The 21,113-nt window shown below is 44.9% G+C and overlaps 1 protein-coding gene across 4 annotated transcripts; it reads left to right on the top strand.

The window, feature by feature from the left end:
• Positions 1 to 1,357: 1,357 nt before the first annotated feature.
• On the top strand, positions 1,358 to 20,476 carry LOC111228389 (protein groucho-2). 4 transcript variants are annotated; one of them, XM_022754227.1, is made up of 21 exons: positions 1,358 to 1,378; positions 2,309 to 2,456; positions 3,020 to 3,120; positions 3,344 to 3,407; positions 4,784 to 4,828; positions 8,934 to 8,996; positions 9,281 to 9,385; positions 13,020 to 13,224; positions 13,649 to 13,656; positions 15,218 to 15,340; positions 15,497 to 15,547; positions 15,650 to 15,802; positions 16,279 to 16,411; positions 16,522 to 16,697; positions 16,831 to 16,904; positions 16,994 to 17,243; positions 17,704 to 17,951; positions 18,082 to 18,229; positions 18,334 to 18,484; positions 18,722 to 18,798; positions 19,101 to 20,476. In XM_022754227.1, the coding sequence occupies exons 2-21, from the start codon at positions 2,433 to 2,435 to the stop codon at positions 19,206 to 19,208; spliced, it is 2,307 nt and encodes a 768-aa protein (XP_022609948.1). In that variant the 5' UTR covers positions 1,358 to 1,378; positions 2,309 to 2,432; the 3' UTR covers positions 19,209 to 20,476. The 4 variants fall into 4 exon arrangements, with proteins under 4 accessions (XP_022609948.1, XP_022609950.1, XP_022609949.1 ...); XM_022754229.1 differs by lacking the exon at positions 1,358 to 1,378 and adding an exon at positions 1,424 to 1,799 and having other exon boundaries at positions 9,281 to 9,322; XM_022754228.1 differs by lacking the exon at positions 1,358 to 1,378 and adding an exon at positions 1,424 to 1,799 and having other exon boundaries at positions 9,281 to 9,355.
• The last annotated feature ends 637 nt before the right edge of the window (positions 20,477 to 21,113 follow it).

The following is a 21,113-nucleotide window of genomic DNA, read 5'->3' as shown; positions in this document are numbered from 1 at the left end:
GACAAAGAACATACAACTAATTTAAATAGTTTCTTTTGTGCCCATCATAAAAAACAAGAAGACAAGTGTCTTATTTTTGGTTATTTCTTTATTATGGAAGCATTAAATTGATTCATACAGCATGTCATTAACATTAGGTTCGTGTTTAATGTTATAACAAGTCGATTGGCCTGTGATAAAGGTACACAAGATCCTTTTGTGTGCTCGTTGCATAGGCCCATATGTAAAGGAAAACTACAGGTTGTAATGTTACAACTGTTTGCATGCTTCCTTTCTTCCTTTGTTTAATGTAGGCTCTCATTACCACGTGGTGGTAACAGATTGTTTGAACTGGAGAGAAAAGCCATTCGGAGCTAATTAAGCAGCCATTCCCGGCTCTATTCACCGGCAGAGGACCGAGGAGCACAGGCATTTGTCAGCGCTTGACCCCGCGTGGTATTGATTGACAATGCTGCTCCGTGAATGACAGACTCCACGCTGCTGGACCAATGGGAAGCCGGTGAGTAAGTGCACCGCGCCACCATTGGACGAGAGGCCTTAAAGCCGCAGAGGAGTCCCACGTGGGGCAGAGTTGAACCTTCAAAACAAGGCGGAGAGGCGCAGCGCTCAGACATGGCTGATGCTCATATCAGACAAAGGCAATCATCTCCTCTCTCCCCGCAGTGCAACTATCACCCAAATGCTGATAGGTAGGCGCGCGGATGTGTTGTGCAAGAATCACGAGAAACTTAAAAATGAATGTCGAGTCGCCCCCGTTGTTTCAGTTCGGTGGGTATCGTCGATCGATTGGTCATTATTGTGTCCTTCACGGTGTCCGTGTGCGAGTCGGGGGGAATTAAACCCGAACATTTCTACTTTTGGTGGATACTTCAGATATTTCACACTAACATCGCTTCACATTTTATAATCGTGTTATACAAACAACCCCCCCACCCCCTACCCCCCCATCCCGTTTCCTTGTATGGGGATAAAAATTCAAGTATGCTTCGTTGCACCGCAACACCTCCCTCCCTCCCCCCTTGCCCCCCCCCCCAGGTCCCGCTGCCGTGGTGGTGGTCTCACCCAACAAATTCATCAACTTTATTTGGGCGGCAAAAAAAACAGGCCTAATGAAGCGCGGATGTGGAATTTGTGCTGTCTCTGTCAAATTTGGATATCACCGTCGGCACATCAATGCCTGCTGTTGTTGTTGTACACGGTGGGACGGACGGATGATGCCTTGTGGATCCGCGGGATGATGTCATGTATCGTTGCACCCCACGTGGGGGCTGTCGCTCTCCGATAGGCAGATGTGACCGTATTCCTTCCGAGTAATCCGATTGGACAGATAGGCGCTTTCACGGCAGTTCAGCCCTGCTGCCTGTGTGTGGCAACCGGGGTAAGCTGGACAACTGGGGGAAATGCGAGATTGTGGAGAGTACCATGTTACGCTTTTAAAGAATCTCCAACCTACTCGAGTCGGAAGACAGATTTTGGAAGCATATTTATATATATATAGCCCATATATTTTTTTCTCTTTTTGGGATTAACCAGCCACAAAAGGCGCACATTCCTCGGAGGTTCGCGGCGGAGAATAAAGTAGTTTAATCGAGCCCGACCGCACCAAATTTTCTCCCAACTGCTCCCCCAGTCTGGCTGGGTGCGCTCCGGAGAGAGAGAGAGAGAAAGAGAGAGAGGATGCTTGTCGAGATCTGCGTCCACCACGCTTACATTACGAGGGATTAAACGCATGAATTACAGCCTGCTCTGTTTTTTCTTCAGGAACAAAAGTCGGACGGACGGTTAGCACGCACGCACGGGTATGTATTTAGAGCTGTTTCTTTTTCAGTTTTTTTTTGGGGCGTACGCTCAACAGCGCACGGCTTCCACTGCTTTCCGCGGAGTCAAACAGTAGGTAGAAGCCAGCTGCTGTCGGCTCTGACCGGCCTGTAGACGTCCTAGAGCGGGGTTTTGATCATTTGACGAACATCGGTCAAGATTAGAGTCAACAACAAGCGGATTTGATGCGAACATGTAAATTCCACGGAGGAAAAGTAGCCTCGTTGTTTGACCCGTGTTGTGTTTGCATCAGTTTAAATTATAAATTGAGATATTTTTGTATATTGACTGTATCGCTGACCACTGACCGAATAAGGTCATCAAGAAGACAGAAGCGCGGGACTAGTGCTGCTTTTTTAAATTGCTGTACCTGCCTACAATAACTGGGACTACTTTGGTGTTCTGACTACTTATTGGCAAACAACGTGAACTGTATTGTGTTGGGGTTTTTTTTCGTCTATAGATTAAACCGCGTCATTTTTCAACACAGGGTTTTCACGACCTCCCCTACCCCCCACCCCTGTCTGCTGAGGCTGGCGTGGCTGTGAGCAAATTTGAACCATTTTGCCAAAGGACCTGCACACTGGAGAGATAAACAAAGGATACATTTCAAGATGTATCCACAAGGCCGACATCCGGTAAGAAGCGCTTCCTCTATACTTACTATAGCTCACATATTTATGTGACAACACTGATGTTGACATGGTTCCTGACTGTGCTGATTCCCACTGAATCTGCCCCGCAAAGCGTTTTCCACCTTATAATTGCAGCTCATCAAATTTCTTTATGGTCATATTACAATGCATTTATGCTACATCAGAATGTGCACTTAGTGGTAAATGGATGCAGATGGTTTGCATGCCTGGAGATGTTTACTCAGCCATGCACTAACATATGACTCTGCTGAATATGAGGACAGGTGGTGGTTTTTATTCATTTTTGAAACTGGATTTCATTTTCAGTGTGGAAGCTTTTTTTATGTTATTTTTATTAGCTTCTGGGGGTGTAAAGCAGACCCACCTGCTTAGTCTGGTAATGTGTTACTTGTGTTACTTTACTGCAGAGGAGATATGATCTTGAAAGTATTCTAATGTGAGAACTATTAGGCAGGATGGGACATAATGCAGAAAATGATGAATAAATCCTTCCACTGTTACTGTTACTAGACTGATGTGATTTCTTTTTGACAACCTTCTTTCAGCCTCCACATCAGCCCGGTCAGCCTGGCTTCAAATTCACCGTAGCAGAGTCTTGTGACAGGATTAAAGATGAATTTCAGTTCCTGCAAGCCCAATATCACAGGTAATGAATACAAAGAATATCACCAAAGTATGGCAGAGTCAACATTTACTCTCTATTGAATAGTAAAGGTTAAGGATAATATTTGGTTGTTGACTCCTGCAGGAATGAAAAAGGAAAGCAGTTTTTTTTTTATCCTCCATACACTGCTGTCAACTGGTTAAGTGTGAGTGTGTTATTGAAGTGATAGAGACGCCTGAAATTGACACCTTGTCTTCTATTTTAGTCTTAAGGTGGAGTATGACAAACTGGCCAATGAGAAGACAGAGATGCAGCGCCACTATGTCATGGTAAGATTATGTTACAATAGGGAGCAATTATGGTTCCAAATTGCAAGGCTTGTTGAAGATCTAGTTGGGGTGGAGCGAGACAGGCTATTGTGATCACCTGTGTGGTGGTTAGGGCGGGTTGAGTGTCAGGTACAGGCCTGTGAAAGCCCCCAGGGGGGTTTGATGTAGCTGGTTGTTACGGAGGAGCTCTTCCTGACAGGCAGGCGGCAGTGCGCTGAGGCTCCATTATAGAGCGCCCCTGATCTCCAAGGGTCGACTGCAGCGTTGCCCTCTGTGTGTGCTGATCTGATTATTCTCCTAGGAGACTCCACGCTCAGACATATGCATGGCCATAAATTAGGTGTGAGCTGATGGTGGAGGGCCAGAGCTGTGTGTGGGAAACCGCACCACGGCAAACAAAATGGAGGACGTGGAACATGCTGCAGTTGACTTCGCAATAAGTCGATCTTAGTTTTGTGTAAACCTTAATTATTGGCTTTTAATTTAGCAACCATTTGGAAAAACACAGGTGTACCTATGATGCGGGAATTTAGTTGAGACGTGACACAATCTGAAGGTTCTTCTGTGGAAGTGTACTCTGTTGTCCCAGGTAAACACACCGGGGATGACTTAAACCAATACATGCAGGCTTAAGTTAAACATTCTTTTCACAGGAAAACAACATGTCAGCCTGACAGGGAGGAGGTTAGGTAAACATGTAGAGAAGTATACCACAGCCAGCACTGGGTGTCAGGTTACGCTACGGCTGTGGGGCTCTGATCTCAGACAGAATGGCTCTCTTGTTTGAGAGTAATTTTCAAAGAAGCTAATGGACTGAATAATGCATTGGCCTCATCAAATAGACGCTGACTGGAAAGCCATTTCTGCCCTGGCTGCCACTTGTGGGCTCCACGGATTACATTTCAACCAGATAGACTGACCTGGCTTGAAATATCAAGAGTGTTGAGCAATCACGTTACGCTAAGTAAACAGACATTCTCGAGATCTGAGAGCTTCAGATGGTGATCAATAAATCTAACCCTCTCTTCTCTGTGCCCACACTATAAACAACAAAATATTGATTTATCGGATATTTGCTGTCAGCTGCTCAAAGAACTTTTTTTTTTTTTTTTTTGGATTGTAGTTCATCACATTTACCCACAGAAGCTGGATTGTGTTTGGTTTCAGTCATACTGTTCAAAACCATGTGATGGTGTAATTAGTACAGTAGCTATATACTGTGTCTATATTATTCTGAAATCATGATTATGACTCAAAAAAACAAAACAAAAGCTACTTATATAAGAATTACTTTTTTAACATTTAGCACAGCTTGATTGTAAATGCAACTTTATCAGTGTCATTAATCAGAATCTAAATCTTTGCTTTCATTCCAGTATTATGAGATGTCCTACGGGCTGAACATAGAGATGCACAAACAGGTAGGTACCGTCATGTTCCTCATATTTTTCAGCTCAGTGGTTTTCCACAATGTCAGGGGATGTCAGACCCAGGAGGAACCGCTTATAGGCTGTGAACTGAACTGAGTAACGGTAATAGGCTGTAAACAGATGGATCTATTGCAAACAAACAAGGCAGCAAACTTGTATCACAACTTGCATAATTGCTGTGACACTTTTTTGAAATTTACAAGTGGTGTAAAGACAGGATTTGTCTCAGCCTTTTGATAAGATTAAAGGTAGACTTTGGCAGGCTCGGCCTTTGACTTATAATGATTAAAAGGAGAGGATTGCTGAAAGGTCAGTATTTCTTTTTAAGAGGAACTGTAATTACAAGACGGGGGCAAAAGTCCTTTTGTCATTTATTGTGCCCTTATCTTCATCAAAAGATCCTATCACGTATTGCTCCACTGATCAATCACACTGATGCCTGAAGAGATAAAGATGGTATGAATGTGTAATCCTGAGATTCTCATGCTCTTAAAACAGCAAGGCTGTCCCCACTCTTGCCACAGCCTTGCTTGGTTAATGACAGCATTGGAGGCATGGCGGATTGGTGTGGTAGGGTGATCTATCAGTGTCTGGGCTGTGTGTCACACTGCCACATGTCTGTCAGGGCTCGGGTCGCTCTGATAGCTTCTGTCAGGCACTTATCGCCAACCAGAGGGAAGAGGAGGGGGTGGGAGCCGGAGACAAGTTGGAGAATAGAGCTGGGGGAGGGGCAACAGCCCAGCTCTGTGTAAACAGGTTAATCGACTGATCCATTTTAGCGCCTGACTTTTATCAGGAACCTCAACAGAGCTGATGGAAGCGCTTGAATAATTCATCAGTGGGGCCCTAACCTGCTGAACGGAGTGTTTGTGAGCAAACAGTGTGGGCCCGTCCATGCAGACTCCCCCAGCTTACGGCTCAGGCGGGGGAGGAGGAGAGGACGGGGAGTGGTTAACAGGCAGGGTTGGGATGGATTATTGGATGCACATAGGCATATTATTTTCCTGCCAGGAGATTTATTCCATAGTGGGGAAATCCATTCCTCTAAATGTGCCTTTTTCATTACTGTGCAGGGACATAATTCACATTTCAGAATTCACACACTGACACAGCTCAAATGGACTGATGTGGCGGTGTTATCTGATCCCTCTCTATCAGACGTGACAGTCTGTAGATGCAAACAGCTAATTTCTACTGCGTGATGTCAGCTAGTAATTACCATCATCTGGTGCTTGTTTCCAAGAGCTGAACGGGGTTTATGGGCCTGGGTGTCGGTGAGGCTCAATCAGAATCTGGCTGTTATCTGTAGTCGTAACGCAGACATGAGACCCATGGCTGTGGGAAGCATTTGCTAAGTAGCAAACTATCTGCCATAGTCAGGGTCAAAGCAAACATGGTCAGCCAGCGGACTGTCAGCAGTGCTCATACAAAAGAGGCGTGCAGTGAAAAGTAGTTGGAGAAACTTGTGGCTCTCCAAACCATCAACGCTCCCATATCCCCAGTCTGTCATGTGGGACTGGACTGGACTGGACTTTAATAATTACAGGGTGTGAACTGTTGGGTGTCAGATCCACTTATATAAACATGAAGCTATTACATTTGAAGATGTGGCACAATGAAGAAGGTTCTGGTTTTATGCTGTTTTTGTTAGAAAGTTTATTGTTTTAAGATTGAAGTCATCTTTTGGACACGAAATCAGCTGACCGACTGCTGCAGCTGACAAGGTTAATCATGCTAATGACTCATGCATCCATTTAGGCAGGCCTTCGGCATGACTGAGATCAATACTGATAACGTTAAATGCCAAATAGAAATTTATTCTGGATTTTCTTCACATTAACAACGGCTCGAAGGCTGTTTGCAACATCTCAGTTTAGTGGAAACATGAGTTGCTGTCATCTTGGACAATTGGGAGGCCCTTTAAATCTGGCTAGTCAAGTATTGTTTATAGATGGATCATGTGACCAGAGCCACCCGTTGTTTCCCTCCGTATTTAATACTCATCAGTGTCTCGACTCCATTTTACCACTGCTGATAGCAACAGGCGAATACCTTTCTGCACACCATTGACAAGCCAGCCTGAGAGTGCTCTTAAAGTGGTGCTACACAGGTCCGAGTACCTGTAATTGTGTAGCAGCAGCGCAAAGCTGGCCTCTCAAGGGCCAAGCTGTCATCTACTTAAAGTGGCAACAGCCCCATTTTTATCTGCCAGCAGAACAAAAAAAAGTACTCCCAGCACTGCACTGTATCTATTTTGACAGCAGTGGCGAGCTGAGTTGATGCCTTTTCCATGTATTTACATGTTGTGTTGTGAGACTGTAGAGTGTGCCAGTTGTTTAGGGCACAGTGGATCAGGCACCTCCTGACCTTTCCTAGCCAGCTGTCACCATGACACTAAGCTACATAGGAATGGACTGTGCGCTTCCACAAATCCTGTCAAATGTTCGACTGCTATTGACATGGCTTATCTCAACAAACATGGATTATACTGGCTCTGTAGCTTTTCGACTATTTCTGTGGGCCTTCTTGAGCTCTTGCTAGAGCACTTACTACATTGCATTAATACTAATGCCCATAAAACCTTTATCTAACCCTTTCATTGCTTCACTGGTTGTAGATCTCATTTATTGTGTGTCAGAGAAGACTGGAGTTTTCTGCAAACAGTAATCAAGTTATAATCAGTATTATCTTATGGACTGTTGTACTTTCTGTAACACATGCTACATATTTGTCTCACATTATTGCCTCTGATCCCAGGGTTTACTTTGTTTCATCTGATATTTCATCTTTAGCCTGTTGTTTGTCCTGCTGGCTTGCCCAGCTAAGTGGCTATCCATGTTGCAGCTCGGGTCAGCAGGTCTCGTTCTGTTGGACATTACTCTCCAATCTCTCTGGCTCTGTTCAGAGGTAATATGTCTGGCTGCCAAAACTGCCTGGCATTTCTGCCATGTGTAATAAATAAGCTGGCAGTCTGCAAAGTACATTGTGTGTGCTGCTCCAAATGAAAAATCGGAGAAAATCCCTGTGATGTGTTTGTGTTCCGCAGTGGCCCTGGGTTGAACTGCAGCTCATAAATTCCATAGATGATGTAGCTTTGGCACTGTTATTTTTCTGCTCCCAGTGCTGAGCTTGAACCTGAGAGTCTCATCTCCCATCCCTGGAAGAAGAAGGAGGCAGAGCAAGCTGGCTGTGCAGTGTTTTTACGGGGGGTGGATCACACCGCCCTCTGCACACCTCCTCCCATTGCTCTTTTTATCCACCATTCATTTGCTACGTTCATGTGATCGACAGGCTGAAAATTCAATTTAATGACCTGCCTCCAAGCACGTAATATGATTTTAAAGCCTGTTACGGTCAAGCAGAGGTGCCATTTGCATAATGATCCCAGCAAGATAGGGTTGCAGCCGTTGCCATGGCAGTTGGTAGACAAGCAGAAGAATGGAGGCAGGGCTCTGTGGATGGATGGGAGGTTGGGAGGGTGGTGGGCTGGGCATCTGATTGCAATGAGAAATGGCCTGGCCTTCAGTCTTGGAAAGGCAGAGGTCTAGCACTGCACTCTTAACACTTACAGGCTGGTAGTTGTTTTCTAATGGTATTGATCATAGATTTGAGGTGTGTTGCCCTTGAGGTCATTATGGTTTGTAGTCTTTGCTCAACTTGCAGTTATAACCCCTAATGTAAATTGCCCACACTGTCACATGTAAGTAAACAGTGCAGTCTGGTTAGTGGGCCTCACTTCCTGGGGTGTGGTTGTATGGTTTAACTCGGAGGTTAACTGCAGGACAGCGCAGTTGCAGATGAGGGGAAGGAAGGCAGAGTGAGAGAGGATCCTCTCAACACAGCAGCACTCTGCCTGCTCATATCCGTTTAGCATGGAGTGCACTCTCAGCACAGCTGTGCTCCATCCCCCTGGGCTCTCCTAATGTTTTAAATATTTCAAATGTCAATATCACGCTGTTTAGAGGATGTTGAGTCAAGCAGTTCTGATTGCCGCAGCAATTGACTTAATCGGTGTAAACATTAAAGGCGGGGTTATATGAAGTCACTGTCTGTTTCATACTTTACCGTCTCATTTTGCTCCTCTTTTGTTTTGCAGACGGAGATTGCCAAGCGGCTCAACGCAATTTTAGCTCAAATTATGCCTTTCCTGTCACAAGAGGTGAGTTTTGAATGTGGCTCCGAACCAGTGTCACAGTTGAGTCCTAAAATAAAGTTACTTATTGTTGCCTGTATTCTAAAGATACTACTTCAAATCATTTTCAGGTTAAGCAATTTGGAGTAATTGTGTGTAGCATTTGCCCTCAATTTTAAATTGCAGCAGCACTATGAAAATGAAGTGTGAAATTCCCATATAAGTGTGGTGGGATGAGTGAGTGTGGGTGTGTGATAGATGTAAGCTTGTCCCAATAACCTTTTTTTTTTTTTGTAAATGTCTTCCCACAGCACCAACAGCAGGTTGCTCAGGCAGTGGAGCGGGCTAAGCAGGTGACTATGACCGAGCTGAATGCTATCATCGGGGTACGTGGACTTCCCAATCTGCCTCTCACCGTGTGTATACCCCCTTTTATTCCTTTATTTGACCTTGGCTAGGGGCAAACCTGCACATAAGATGATCAAGATACTTTTCCGCAGCCACGTCTTGTTCATTCACCAAGTAGTCTGAACTGTAATTTAATCTAATACATCACCTGCTAAATTTATAGTGCAGATTTGCCTCTTCTTGAATTAAATGTGTTAATATATTTTTTCCAGTTTAGAACTATATTCTTCACCAATATATTTACACAACAAGTGTAGCCCTCAAGAGCTGCTCCGTTGCTCCAGCATTGGTCTCGGTGGCATCTTCACTGCCTTGTTGTGTGTTTATAAATGCGAGCCTGAGAGCTCTTGAGATCCCCTTCGCGGCCTGTATTGCTTTAATTGGCTAAGGTTTTAACGAGGAGCCTCATCCCTCACTGCTGACCTGGATAGCTGTGGGAATTAGGAGGCTGAGGGTGAGCAGAACACAGCCAGCGCTGCAAGCTCGCTGAGACAGTACAGACAGCAGTCAGCAGTCACAGCTCCGCTGCACAGTTCTATTCGCACACCACAGCACTGAGCAGTAATGCATGGCGTTCATCACTGCTTCCAAACACCATCTGCTCCTCATTGATCAGCTGTTCTCACCCTGCCCTTTTAAAAGAGAAGTGATTGGTTTGACTCTCAATACAAAGTTAAAGCTATCAGTGATCTCGTTACTACAGTTGAATCTTGCAGAGTCTTTAGCATGCATAAGAGGCCGGCCCAAAACGCTGACTTGATGACTAGAGGCACATATTGGAATTCAATTAATGCCCCCTTGGTGACCTTTTGTTTCAGGATAATTGCTCCCTAGAATTTGTCTGAGTAGGTGTCTTGAGGTGATGGAGAGCTGTTTGTTTTTTATCTGCTGGACTGAAGCAGATGCTTTATTACACTTTCACCAAAGCAGAGCAGCTGCAAGCGGCAGTTGTTCCCTAAGAAAAGCAAATTTGATTTGTGGCTCCTCCTTGTGTGTGTTTTCACATTTGGAACAATATAATATGGGAATATTGCTGTACTTTTGAATTGGTAGCTGCGATCCTTTCACTGTGGCAGTCTGTTGGTCCTCGTCCATAATTTCAAATTAATAGCATTAAAAATCTACATTATATAAAGTATTGGATGAGCCCATTCATGATTTTAGTATATGGTCCTATTTGGCGCTCGGCCTATTTTATGAAACAGTCCAGCCACCCAAGTCACGCTGGTTGCTCATGTCAGAGGAGGTGGAAATGTAGCTACTGTATGTTTTACGAATACCCTTCCATTAGTTATTCATTGAGGAGAAGCTCTGTAGGCATGCCAAAATCCTCATGCATATTGTAAAGCAAGGTGGGGTGAAAGAGCGTGCCAGGCAGACAGGCAGCATCCAGGAGCCAGCTGCATGCCTTATTGATGGGGCTGAGGGCCATTAATAGGATGCAACTAGGGCAGCTGCTTGCGTTGAGATGAACCTGACTGGTGGTGCTTCCTGTTTGACTAGAAAACACACAAAAATATTCAGATAAGCCCACCTTTCTCCCAGCAAGTGGCCACCTGGATAAACCCACTCTATGGCTTTGTTTTAAAGGGGCATTGGACAATGAGTAAAAAAAGACTTTTGTCTGTGACCCAATCAATTTCAGTTTACAATAATGGAGAGAGCGCATCTAGAGCAGCTGAAGCCCTGACCATTTTCTGTCCTCCTTTTCAGCAGCAGCAGGCTGCCTACCCTGCTCTCATGGTCAGTGGCATCCACAAATAATCGTGTGTGCCATGCTGGTGTTAATGGACTTGGTTTGCGCATACATCTGGGCTTGACGGGCTTGTGCATGTTGCATGGCACTTCTCCTGCCCAAGTGCTATGCATTTCAGTCAAGTTAGTTTAGTTAGTACACTAGAGACTACCATAACACATTTGCTCAGTTTTGCCTGTGTGTGTGTGTTTTTTTTTTTTCTCCTGTAGCTACATTCAGCCTGAGAAAAAAGGGGCAAAGAGTCGGTCTTTATCATGGAATATTAAATTAGAGGAAATAGGCCAGACTCCTTTCTTTATTTATTATTGTCTTCATTTATGGCCCTCTAATGAGGGCTCTTGCTGATCAACCATGCATATTACCCATCAGTGCCTCATTAAACACAATGAGCAAGGATGGCTCTCCCCTGCCAATGAACTGGCTCCTTAATTTCCCTCATGGACACAATATTATAACACACTCACTTTCGCTCTTGCTCTCCATTCTCTCTCCCTCACTCTTTCTGCCCTGGGTATATTTTGTAATTGGATTGACATCTGTCCTGTGGAGCAAAGGACAAGGTTGCAAGTTAAAAACCTCACTAGTTTTCAATCTAGTCCTCTCCACCCCTAGGGTAGATCATGTAGAAAGCAAGAAGCAATTAAAAACGCCCTGCAGATATGATTTTTGGAGACATATTTGAGCAGTATGTGCCCTTTGTAACACCCGTGATTGAATATCTAGGTTTTAAAAAAAATGAATTTAAAAGCAAATTCCTACTGAGTTAAAGTATTTCTAACTACGTGTTAGAAAAATGTAGTTGAAGTGCTTATGTGTTGCACCACTACCGCTACCCAGTCATTACAAAGTGCCTAATATGCCTGAAATGGCCATAAATGGTCACTGATTGAAGTCTGTCTTGTAAAAGAGAGGAGGTGCATGCTGTAACAGCTGCTGAATTATTCAGCTGGCTTGTAGACGGGTAATAAATTGCTGATGTTTTTATTGGTGTCTCAGCTAAGTATTATTTAACCTTGCTTTAAACTGCTTACTCCCATGCTGAGTGCCTTTTAACTCCCATCCATTTCCCTGTGCCTTTCAAATATTGATGGTGAATATTGGAGGGTTGACTGAGTGCCAGCATGGGACCCCTGGTCCTGGCTCCCGGAGCAGCCTTCCGGACGCACACACAAACACACACTCGAATGCTCAGAGTGAGAGGGAAGGATTGCCAGCTCCCAGCACTTAGTGTTCCCTCCGTCTCTTAAAGTTTGGGTGTGCAAATGATTCATGTTCTGTTAATCCAGGAACGTGAATATGAGAGGAGTAAATAGACGCTGGTTGTGTTTTTTGAAGTGTTTAAAAAGCAGGTAGTTGTTTAGCCCACAGGCTGACAGATTCCTACACAGCTTCATGTTCCTTCAGAGAATTGCTCAACTCACTGATGGCATTGGAGTGCTGTGGTGCTGCAGTATGAAATGTGCTAGTTTACCTGAAGTGAAATATTTCCTCTGCGTTAAGCTGCGGTCGAATCAGACTTTGCTTTGCTCCTTTCCGTACATGTAGAATGAAAAATATTTTTTATTTTGTTTTCCGCTCATCATGCACCACTAACGCTGTGTGACTGAGTGTCTCGAGCCCTGCGTCTCATGCGTTAGACGCGCTGAGCAGTTGATTGTTAGTCTACTCTCCTCAGCACAGATCTAGGGCTTATGCCACCCTGGCCTGGTATGGAAATAGCACTGAGGGGGATTGCTGTCTGATCCTGACAGTAATAGATGTGTGAATGTGCTAATATCATCTAGGGTTTAACTGATCAGCCTCATGTTTAGTGTGTGTGGTTTCGCCTTGCCTTTTCCCTCTGACCCACTCGGTGTCTGTCTGTCTATCTCCCTGTCTGCTTACAGCAACAGCAGCTCCAGGCACAGCACCTCTCCCATGCAGCTCACGGGCCTCCGGTTCAGCTGCCACCTCACCCCTCAGGCCTGCAGCCGCCTGGCATCCCCCCTGTGACGGGCTCTGGATCAGGCCTGCTGGCGCTCGGTGCCCTGGGCAGCCAAGCCCACCTCCCAGTGAAGGATGAGAAAAACCATCATGATCTCGAACACAGAGGTGAGGAGTTCAACTCAGACATATGGCTGTCCGATTAGGCGTTAGCTGCTTAACCAGTTTGTTTAGAAGAATTGAAAAGTGTATTAATTTTAACATCACATGGATGTTAAACAGGGAAAAACCAATTTAGTGCGGAGTGCTTCTCACTCTCTAGAGCAGAATCCTGGGGCCCTTAGGTGAGGAGCACATCCTGTCTGTTCACATTCTGTCTGGGTAATGAGCTGGTACATTCCCAGCCCATGACTGTATAAGCTATTCAACAGCTCCAACACACGGTGATAAGAGGGGCCTTGTGCCCTGCAGTTGATTCTCACACGTTCAGCCAGAAGCATCTGTTATGATATGCTAACTGACTTGTTTTTCTCTTCTTGCTCCACTTGGTTTCATCATCACCTTGGCCACTATTGTTATGTCTGCAATACAGAGAACACGGTGAGTGTCCAAAATTGCAACTATTTTTATTTATTTATTTTCTTTTTTGCAGGGCTTCGTGGTTTTATAATTCATTTTCTAATTCATCACATTTTTGTCTCCACTGCAAATGTCAAGTCAAAGTTCTTGCTAACTGCATGCCAGTGTGTTATTTTCATGGCCTGTTTTAATCTGCTTTCAGTAAAATTATTAATTAGAGAGAGAGTTTGAAATATAAGTCCTGTGTGTTTAATCCAGAAGGGAAATGACTGGTATCATGCTGGAGAGATTAGAGGCCTTGTAATTTCATCACATTTAAAGAAAGACTTGGACTTCCCCTTCTTAAAGGATTTGTTTGATCCCTTCTACTGTCTCCCTTGTTTACCATCTCACTCTTTCTCCTCCTTGGCATGTGATGAATATTTATGAACAAAAATGGAGGATTGTTTTGTTTTCTTTCTCTCCACCCCGTCTGGCTGGAACTGCTAAAGCATTTTATTTGAATGGCTGCGATCTCTGATGGCTTGTGATGGGACTGTGAGATTGTGTTTCTGTAGGCCGGGCCAGCTGAATGGGTGCAGTCATGTCTGAAGAAATGGAACTCCTGGGGCGATTAGCAGGCCTGTTTTGTTTCTGTGCTCTTGTCCCAGGTCATCTGATAGCAGAGTGGTGACTTTGGTTAATGAGTCACGCTAAGCATCTCTTTAAAAGTCAGCCATTATGCAGACAGTGGCTCTTTGCCCGGACTGCTAGTCCATCGGCCATTGTCCACCTCTCTGGGCTGCTGCTGACTTAGTCCATGTTGTTGCTTTGGTCCTCAGAGGAAGGGACAGAGAGAATCAGGAGAACTTGGCAGGTTATAGGCAAATGGCAAACTCCTGTGAAAGCTGCTGGACACCTGCCTAGTTCCTCCCTTTCTGCTGGCGTCTGGAGTGAGCTATCCCAGCTTGTGTGGGCAGGCGGGCTCCATGAAGAAGCACCAGTCAGTCCCACGCTGCCGTGCCCACTGGCAGGATATAGATTCTCTTGCTTTATCAGAGCTCAAAGCCTGAGCTGACATGGTGCCTAAGCGCGCTGCGGCAATCAATGCCCAATGCCCACAACATACACTTTCTCTCCCTCTCTCTTTCTTTCTCCCTGTCTCTCCTCACCTCTCTCTCTCTCTCTCTCTCTCTCTCGTACTTAGCCTGACTGACTCCAGAGAAAAGGCCCTCTGTTCAGCCACAACACACTGCTCATGTCCCTGTGAGGCTGTTTGTTGTCCAGTTATGAGGAGGAGGGAGCCCAGCTCAGAAAACAAGCCTTCCTCCTTTCAGTTCAGATAACGGCCCATTCTGTTGTGTGGCCAGGGACAGGCTTGTGTGTGAGATTGGGCTTGGCTGGTGTCAGGGTACTGTTTGGAGCTGGCCTACAGCTGCATTTTAAGAGTCTGTCGCATCCATAGTTTTGTGAATGAGGCATTTTTAGTGTTTGGATTGGCACAGTGTGTTCTCTGTGAATTTGTAATGGATGAATGACTCACTGCTCTCTTTTACATTGAAAGAGGAACCCTTAATAAAGTGTTTGGGTTTTCTCTTTGCAGAATAACTCTATATCCCCATCAGAAAGCTTACGCACAGCCAGTGAGAAGCATCGCAGCTCCTCTGACTACAGTTTGGACTCAAAGAAACGCAAAGTGGAAGAGAAGGACAGCATGAGCAGATATGTGAGTCTTTAAAGGGATTGTTCGACATTTTTGGAAATACGCTCAAGTATTCCAGCAGCCCTCCTTTGGTTTTTCAAAGCTTTCGTTTAAGGAAAAAAAAAAAAAAAAAAAAGATTTGCTGAGGTGACTAACTTGCCACTATTTGTATTTTTACAGGACAGTGATGGAGAGAAAAGTGATGACCTTGTGGTAGATGTGTCTAATGAGGTGAGCGAAGCAGCATGAGATCGTGATATTGATAATAATATTGACGTGTGGTGAGATGAAGCTGTTGCATCAATGTGAAACTCTATTGTTGCGTTTCTCCAGGACCCTGCCACTCCACGCGCAAGCCCAGCCCACTCGCCACCTGAAAATGGCATTGATAAGCCCCGCCCTCCAAAGAAGGACACACCCAACAGCCCTGCATCAGTGGCGTCCTCTGGAAGCACCCCATCCTCCAAGGCCAAGGAGCTCAGTCATGTAAGACACCAAGAGAGTTACCAACAAACTAGGACAGAAAGGGGTTTAAATGAGAATTGCAGAGAGAGAGCAAAGGGATATGTGCAAATAAATCTAGGACGTTTTCTGCAGTGGATTAGGAATGGCTGTCGGTGCTTTAAGTGCATGACTAAACGTCAGGGATAATATTGTCCCGCATCAGGATCAGTTAGGTCTTCTCTGTTAATAGCTCAATGTATTTAACTATTCCAGGATTTTTTTTCCCCCCCTCTGCTTCACTAAAAGATTAAAGCCAAAGCAGTAAGGGGATAAAAACGGCCCCATCTCCATTGTGGCCATAATAGGTTTTAGAATAAATAGCAGTTTATGGCTCTGCAGGACTATGAGGGTTGTCAGAATTAGATTGGATTAAGTTCAGTTTGCTCTCAAATTGTCAGTCTGCACAGGGCCTGGTTTCCGGGATTGTGAATGTGCTTGCTCTCTCGTTCCCTTTGCAGAATGACAAATCCTCCACGCCTGGCCTCAAGTCCAACACCCCCACCCCCCGCAACGATGCCCCCACCCCTGGCACCAGCTCCACTCCCGGGCTCAGACCCATCCTGGGCAAACCACCAGGCATGGAGGCTCTTGGTTGGTACCATTCTCTTTCGTCTATGGCAACTGAGATAATCTTTTTCCATCCTTTCCCAATGTACTGTTATGCTAACATACCGATATCCTTCTCCTGTCTTTGTCTGTAGCAGCCCCAGCTTTGCGTACCCCTCTGTCCATCGCAGGCTCTTACCCTACCCCCTTTGCAATGATGGGTCATCATGAAATGAATGGAGGCCTGACTAGTCCTGGTGTGTATGCTGGTCTGCACATCTCCCCTCAGATGAGCGCTGCAGCAGCTGCAGCCTACGGACGCTCCCCTATGGTAACACCCTTTCCTGCCCTTTTTATTTAGCTATATTTGGGGATCACCTACCACATAGAGTGCAGTGTGGATTTTGCTGTGATGACTGGTCAGTTACAGATCCATTATTCAAATCTTTCTTGTCACCTTTCAGGGGTTTGATCCTCACACCCACATGAGAGCCCCAGGCCTTCCAGCAAGCCTCACATCCATTTCTGGAGGCAAACCGTAAGTGTCTCACCAAAGGTGCTATGCTCATGCATTTTTAAAAACAGCATAGATGTAAGACACTAACACGCCTCCATCTCTTCCTACAGCGCCTACTCCTTCCATGTCAGCGCAGATGGTCAGATGCAGCCTGTGCCCTTCCCACCCGATGCCCTGATTGGCCCCGGTATTCCCCGCCACGCACGTCAGATCAACACACTGAGCCACGGCGAGGTGGTCTGCGCTGTTACAATTAGCAACCCCACACGTCATGTCTACACTGGTGGCAAAGGCTGCGTTAAAATCTGGGACATAAGCCAACCCGGCAGCAAAAGTCCTGTGTCCCAACTGGACTGTCTGGTGAGGAGGCTGCTGATTCACATTTGACTCTTTTTTACACTTACACTTTTGTGCAGCTGTTTTAAAGGTTAGAAACTGTTTATGTACAACGTCATACCATTAACGATGGGATAAGCCTTTGTTATACATAAGGACCAAAACAGACTCACATCCCAGTGACAGTTTGATAGGAAATGTACTGGTACACAAATGCAGCTGATGCTTTTACTCAGTGTTTATGTTAAATAGAAGAAAGTTTTTGGCACCGACCAAGGAAGAAAACGATAAACATCAAACAACCATTCCTAAAAAATTACACTTGAAATGTTAAACTAACCGAATAAATGCAATGAAATAAAAACTTGAGCAGGTTTGTAGAATACCCTTAGGTTGGTTTATTATGTCATCTTCTTTCCCCAGATATATCTCTAGCTCCACTGCCCTGAACATGAATTGATTCCCTTTGTCCTCTGTGCAACAGAACAGGGATAACTACATCCGCTCCTGTAAGCTACTGCCTGATGGCCGCACATTGATTGTCGGAGGCGAGGCCAGCACATTGACCATCTGGGATCTGGCCTCTCAGACACCACGCATCAAGGCTGAGCTCACCTCCTCAGCCCCGGCGTGTTACGCCTTGGCCATCAGCCCCGACGCCAAAGTCTGCTTCTCCTGCTGCAGCGATGGAAACATCGCCGTGTGGGACCTGCACAACCAGACTCTTGTTAGGTTGGAAGAAAACACTTTTTCACTCTGTGTGGGCTTTGGCCCCACAACAGAATTTGCTGCTGTGTGTGTGTGAGTAATTTTAAAAGGGGATGTCAATAATTGTTTGTGCGCCATCTGACTTTGATTGTAGGCAGTTCCAGGGTCATACGGATGGTGCTAGCTGTATTGACATATCCCATGACGGCACTAAGCTGTGGACAGGCGGTCTTGACAACACTGTTCGCTCCTGGGATCTGAGGGAGGGTCGACAGCTGCAGCAGCATGACTTCACTTCACAGGTACAACACAGAAGAGATAAATAACACCCACAGACCTACTGTAGAGGGTGGTTTCCTTTTTAGCCCCAGAACTGTCAGTAATTACTGTTCTGTCCCGTTTCCAGATCTTCTCCTTGGGCTACTGTCCAACTGGAGAGTGGCTTGCTGTGGGCATGGAGAGCAGCAATGTGGAGGTGCTCCACCACTCAAAGCCTGACAAATATCAGCTCCACCTGCACGAGAGCTGCGTCCTCTCTCTCAAGTTCGCCTACTGTGGTATGAACACACGCACATAAATTGAGGGGGAGATAATGCTGACTGTACTGTACTTAACCGCAGAGTGGTCTTAGTCTCACCTATTTTATTTAGTGCTAAAACCGCAGTGCCCTTTTTACAGTCTGAATGTCTATTGTGTTCTGAAGGTTACAGACCTGGCAACTCTTCATTTGTAGGTAGTTTTCCCTCCGCTTCTTAGCTCAAGGAGGCCTGATTGCACTGTTGTTTTCTTTGCAGGTAAATGGTTCGTAAGCACTGGGAAGGACAATCTGTTGAATGCTTGGAGGACTCCTTATGGCGCCAGCATATTCCAGGTATGCAGATCAATACACTGTGTCTGCAGCCAGTCCAAAAGTATGCACAGTTGTCTCTGGGAGGAAGGGCATAGCGACCGCTGCCTGACAGGACTCTCCTATCAGTGAAAACTGAACCTGAATTATTGACCTGACAAAGAAGTCTTTTTGAGGGGCATCAGGCCAGAACTTGATGTCACTGCAATCTAATCTTGCCCTGTAGTCAGCTAATCTTCTCCACTTAACCTCAAATGTAGTTGAGCATGTTAACTCCCTCCTAGACTAAAATGTTTTTGTTTTTTTATCTTCTTTTCTCGAAACAGTCCAAGGAATCCTCATCTGTCCTGAGCTGTGACATCTCGACAGACGACAAGTACATTGTGACAGGCTCTGGTGACAAGAAGGCCACTGTATATGAAGTGATCTACTAGAGCGGACTGCTTTGGATCGGAGCACGTTCATGCTCATGAACAACAGACTCTTCCTCCATCTACCTTCCCTCACACAGACAGCATGGATGTTGCCTGCAGCCCCGGGGTGGATGGGCAGGAAGTTTGGCAGTGCCAGACTGAAATGGACGTTGGTGCTGTTGTGGCCCTGGATGCCGTGTCTTTCGGCTCTGCCCCTCCTCACTCATACAGCTAACACTTGTACAGTGAGTGCAGTTCCTCAAGGCACTAAGAAGAAAATAATGTCTTGCTGTTTTTCTGTTTGTTGGATATTTCTTTTTTTATTCGTCCTTTTTAATGTGGAGATAAAGTTCCATGACACAACTAGAAGCGGCGCTTCACTTTGGAGCTTCTCCTTGGAGGTCCTGTGAAAAGTGTACATAATGGAGTAATAAAAGGCCTTTTATAGATTTATATTTTGGTGTCCAGTTACGCTTGTGATGGTTCTTTCTTGTTCTCTCCGTGATTTTCTGTCCCCTCTGGGGATGGAAATTAGATTAGGACTTTGTAAGAGGATATTCTATTTCAGTTTTTCCCTCCTCTGCTTTTTTTTTCATGTTCGTTGTCCAGAATGACCTTTTCGGAAATCTAATTTGGATTTTTTTTTCTCCTTGACAACGATTTTTTTTTTCTTCTTCGCTATTTGCTGTAACACAGAACACAGACGTTTGTCCAATGGATTTTAGCAGTGGAGAATTCTGGAAATGCCCTTTTTTCAAACTGGATGATGGAGAAAATCATGGTTTCCAGTTACGTCTACCCTTTGGCCCTGATCAGCAGAAAGTCAGCTCTGAAATGAAGACCTATTCCTGAACACTGGCTGCTTTCAGTAACATTAAAATGGATAATTATCAATTGGAGGACTGATGGGTTTTATGGAGAAGCAGCTGTGACTTGAGTTCAGTCTGGTGACTTGACTATTGTATGAATCTTCATTTTTTGCCCACTCAGCAAAGTTTAGTCATCAGTCTGTAAGAGTTAATTATTGCCTCTCTTGTTTGACTCTGTGACTGATATGCAAGACTTACATGGTTACTTAGGTGGTGGCGGGCAAAGCCATTACCACATTTGACATTTTGGGTATGCTCTGTTTGCTTTCTTCAGTAATTCATAATATTCCACCACAGTCTTCTCATAGACAAGACTGTTCTCTGCAGAAACACACGTTAGACTGTGTAGCATACACGTGTCATCATCCCAAAAGGATTGTACAGTTGACAGTTGTTGATAAATCAATAAACTGTTTTTATATAAAATCATCTTGACTGAATTTCTATAGTGCTGGTGCCTAACTGCTGTTGCACGTTTTAAAGAAAGTTTGACATTTTGGAAATCATGCTTTTGCGTTTTTGTCAAGAGGTAGATGAGAAGATCAATACTGCTCTCGTGTCTGTGCCAAAAGGAAGCAGCTAGTCGAGCTCAGTCCAATCGCAGTAAAAACACCAGCAACTCACAAATTAACACGTTGTATCTCGTTAGTATGAACTATTATTACTGATATTTTTGGCATGGTGCAGGAACCTCCTGCTTTCTCTGACAAATAACTGTTGCTGTAAAACCACAATGTGTTGTTTTTACACTTTGGTTTTTGTCCAAGTAAAACAAACAACAATAATGTGTTTAGTGGTGTACATTAGACGTGATAGTAGGTGGACTTTGTTACCTTTGGATAGAGCCATGCTAGCTTTTTCCCATTGTTTTCAGTCTGTGTGCTAAGGTACGCTAGCTGGCTGTTATCTGCAGCATCATATTCACTACACAGATATGACACAAGTCTTGATCTTCTCATCTAACTCTCGACAAGAAAGCAAATAAGCACATTTCCCAAAAGGTCAAACGATTTCTTTATGTAAGGCGGTTTTAGATTCAAAGATGCAGTTTAATATT

This window comes from Seriola dumerili, unplaced genomic scaffold, assembly GCF_002260705.1.
Source record: "Seriola dumerili isolate Sdu_G_001 unplaced genomic scaffold, Sdu_1.0 BDQW01000219.1, whole genome shotgun sequence".
NCBI lineage: Eukaryota > Metazoa > Chordata > Actinopteri > Carangiformes > Carangidae > Seriola > Seriola dumerili.
Note: the sequence above shows the minus strand (reverse complement) of the source record. Positions and strands in the feature narration are given on the sequence as shown.

Bases quoted from the DNA above. Each gene is read 5' to 3' on its own strand.
- LOC111228389 (XM_022754227.1), top strand. From the start codon at position 2,433: ATGTATCCACAAGGCCGACATCCG. The intron at 3,121-3,343 runs GTAATGAATACA...CTTCTATTTTAG, and splicing joins CTGCAAGCCCAATATCACAG to TCTTAAGGTGGAGTATGACA. The intron at 18,230-18,333 runs GTACAACACAGA...TCCCGTTTCCAG, and splicing joins AGCATGACTTCACTTCACAG to ATCTTCTCCTTGGGCTACTG.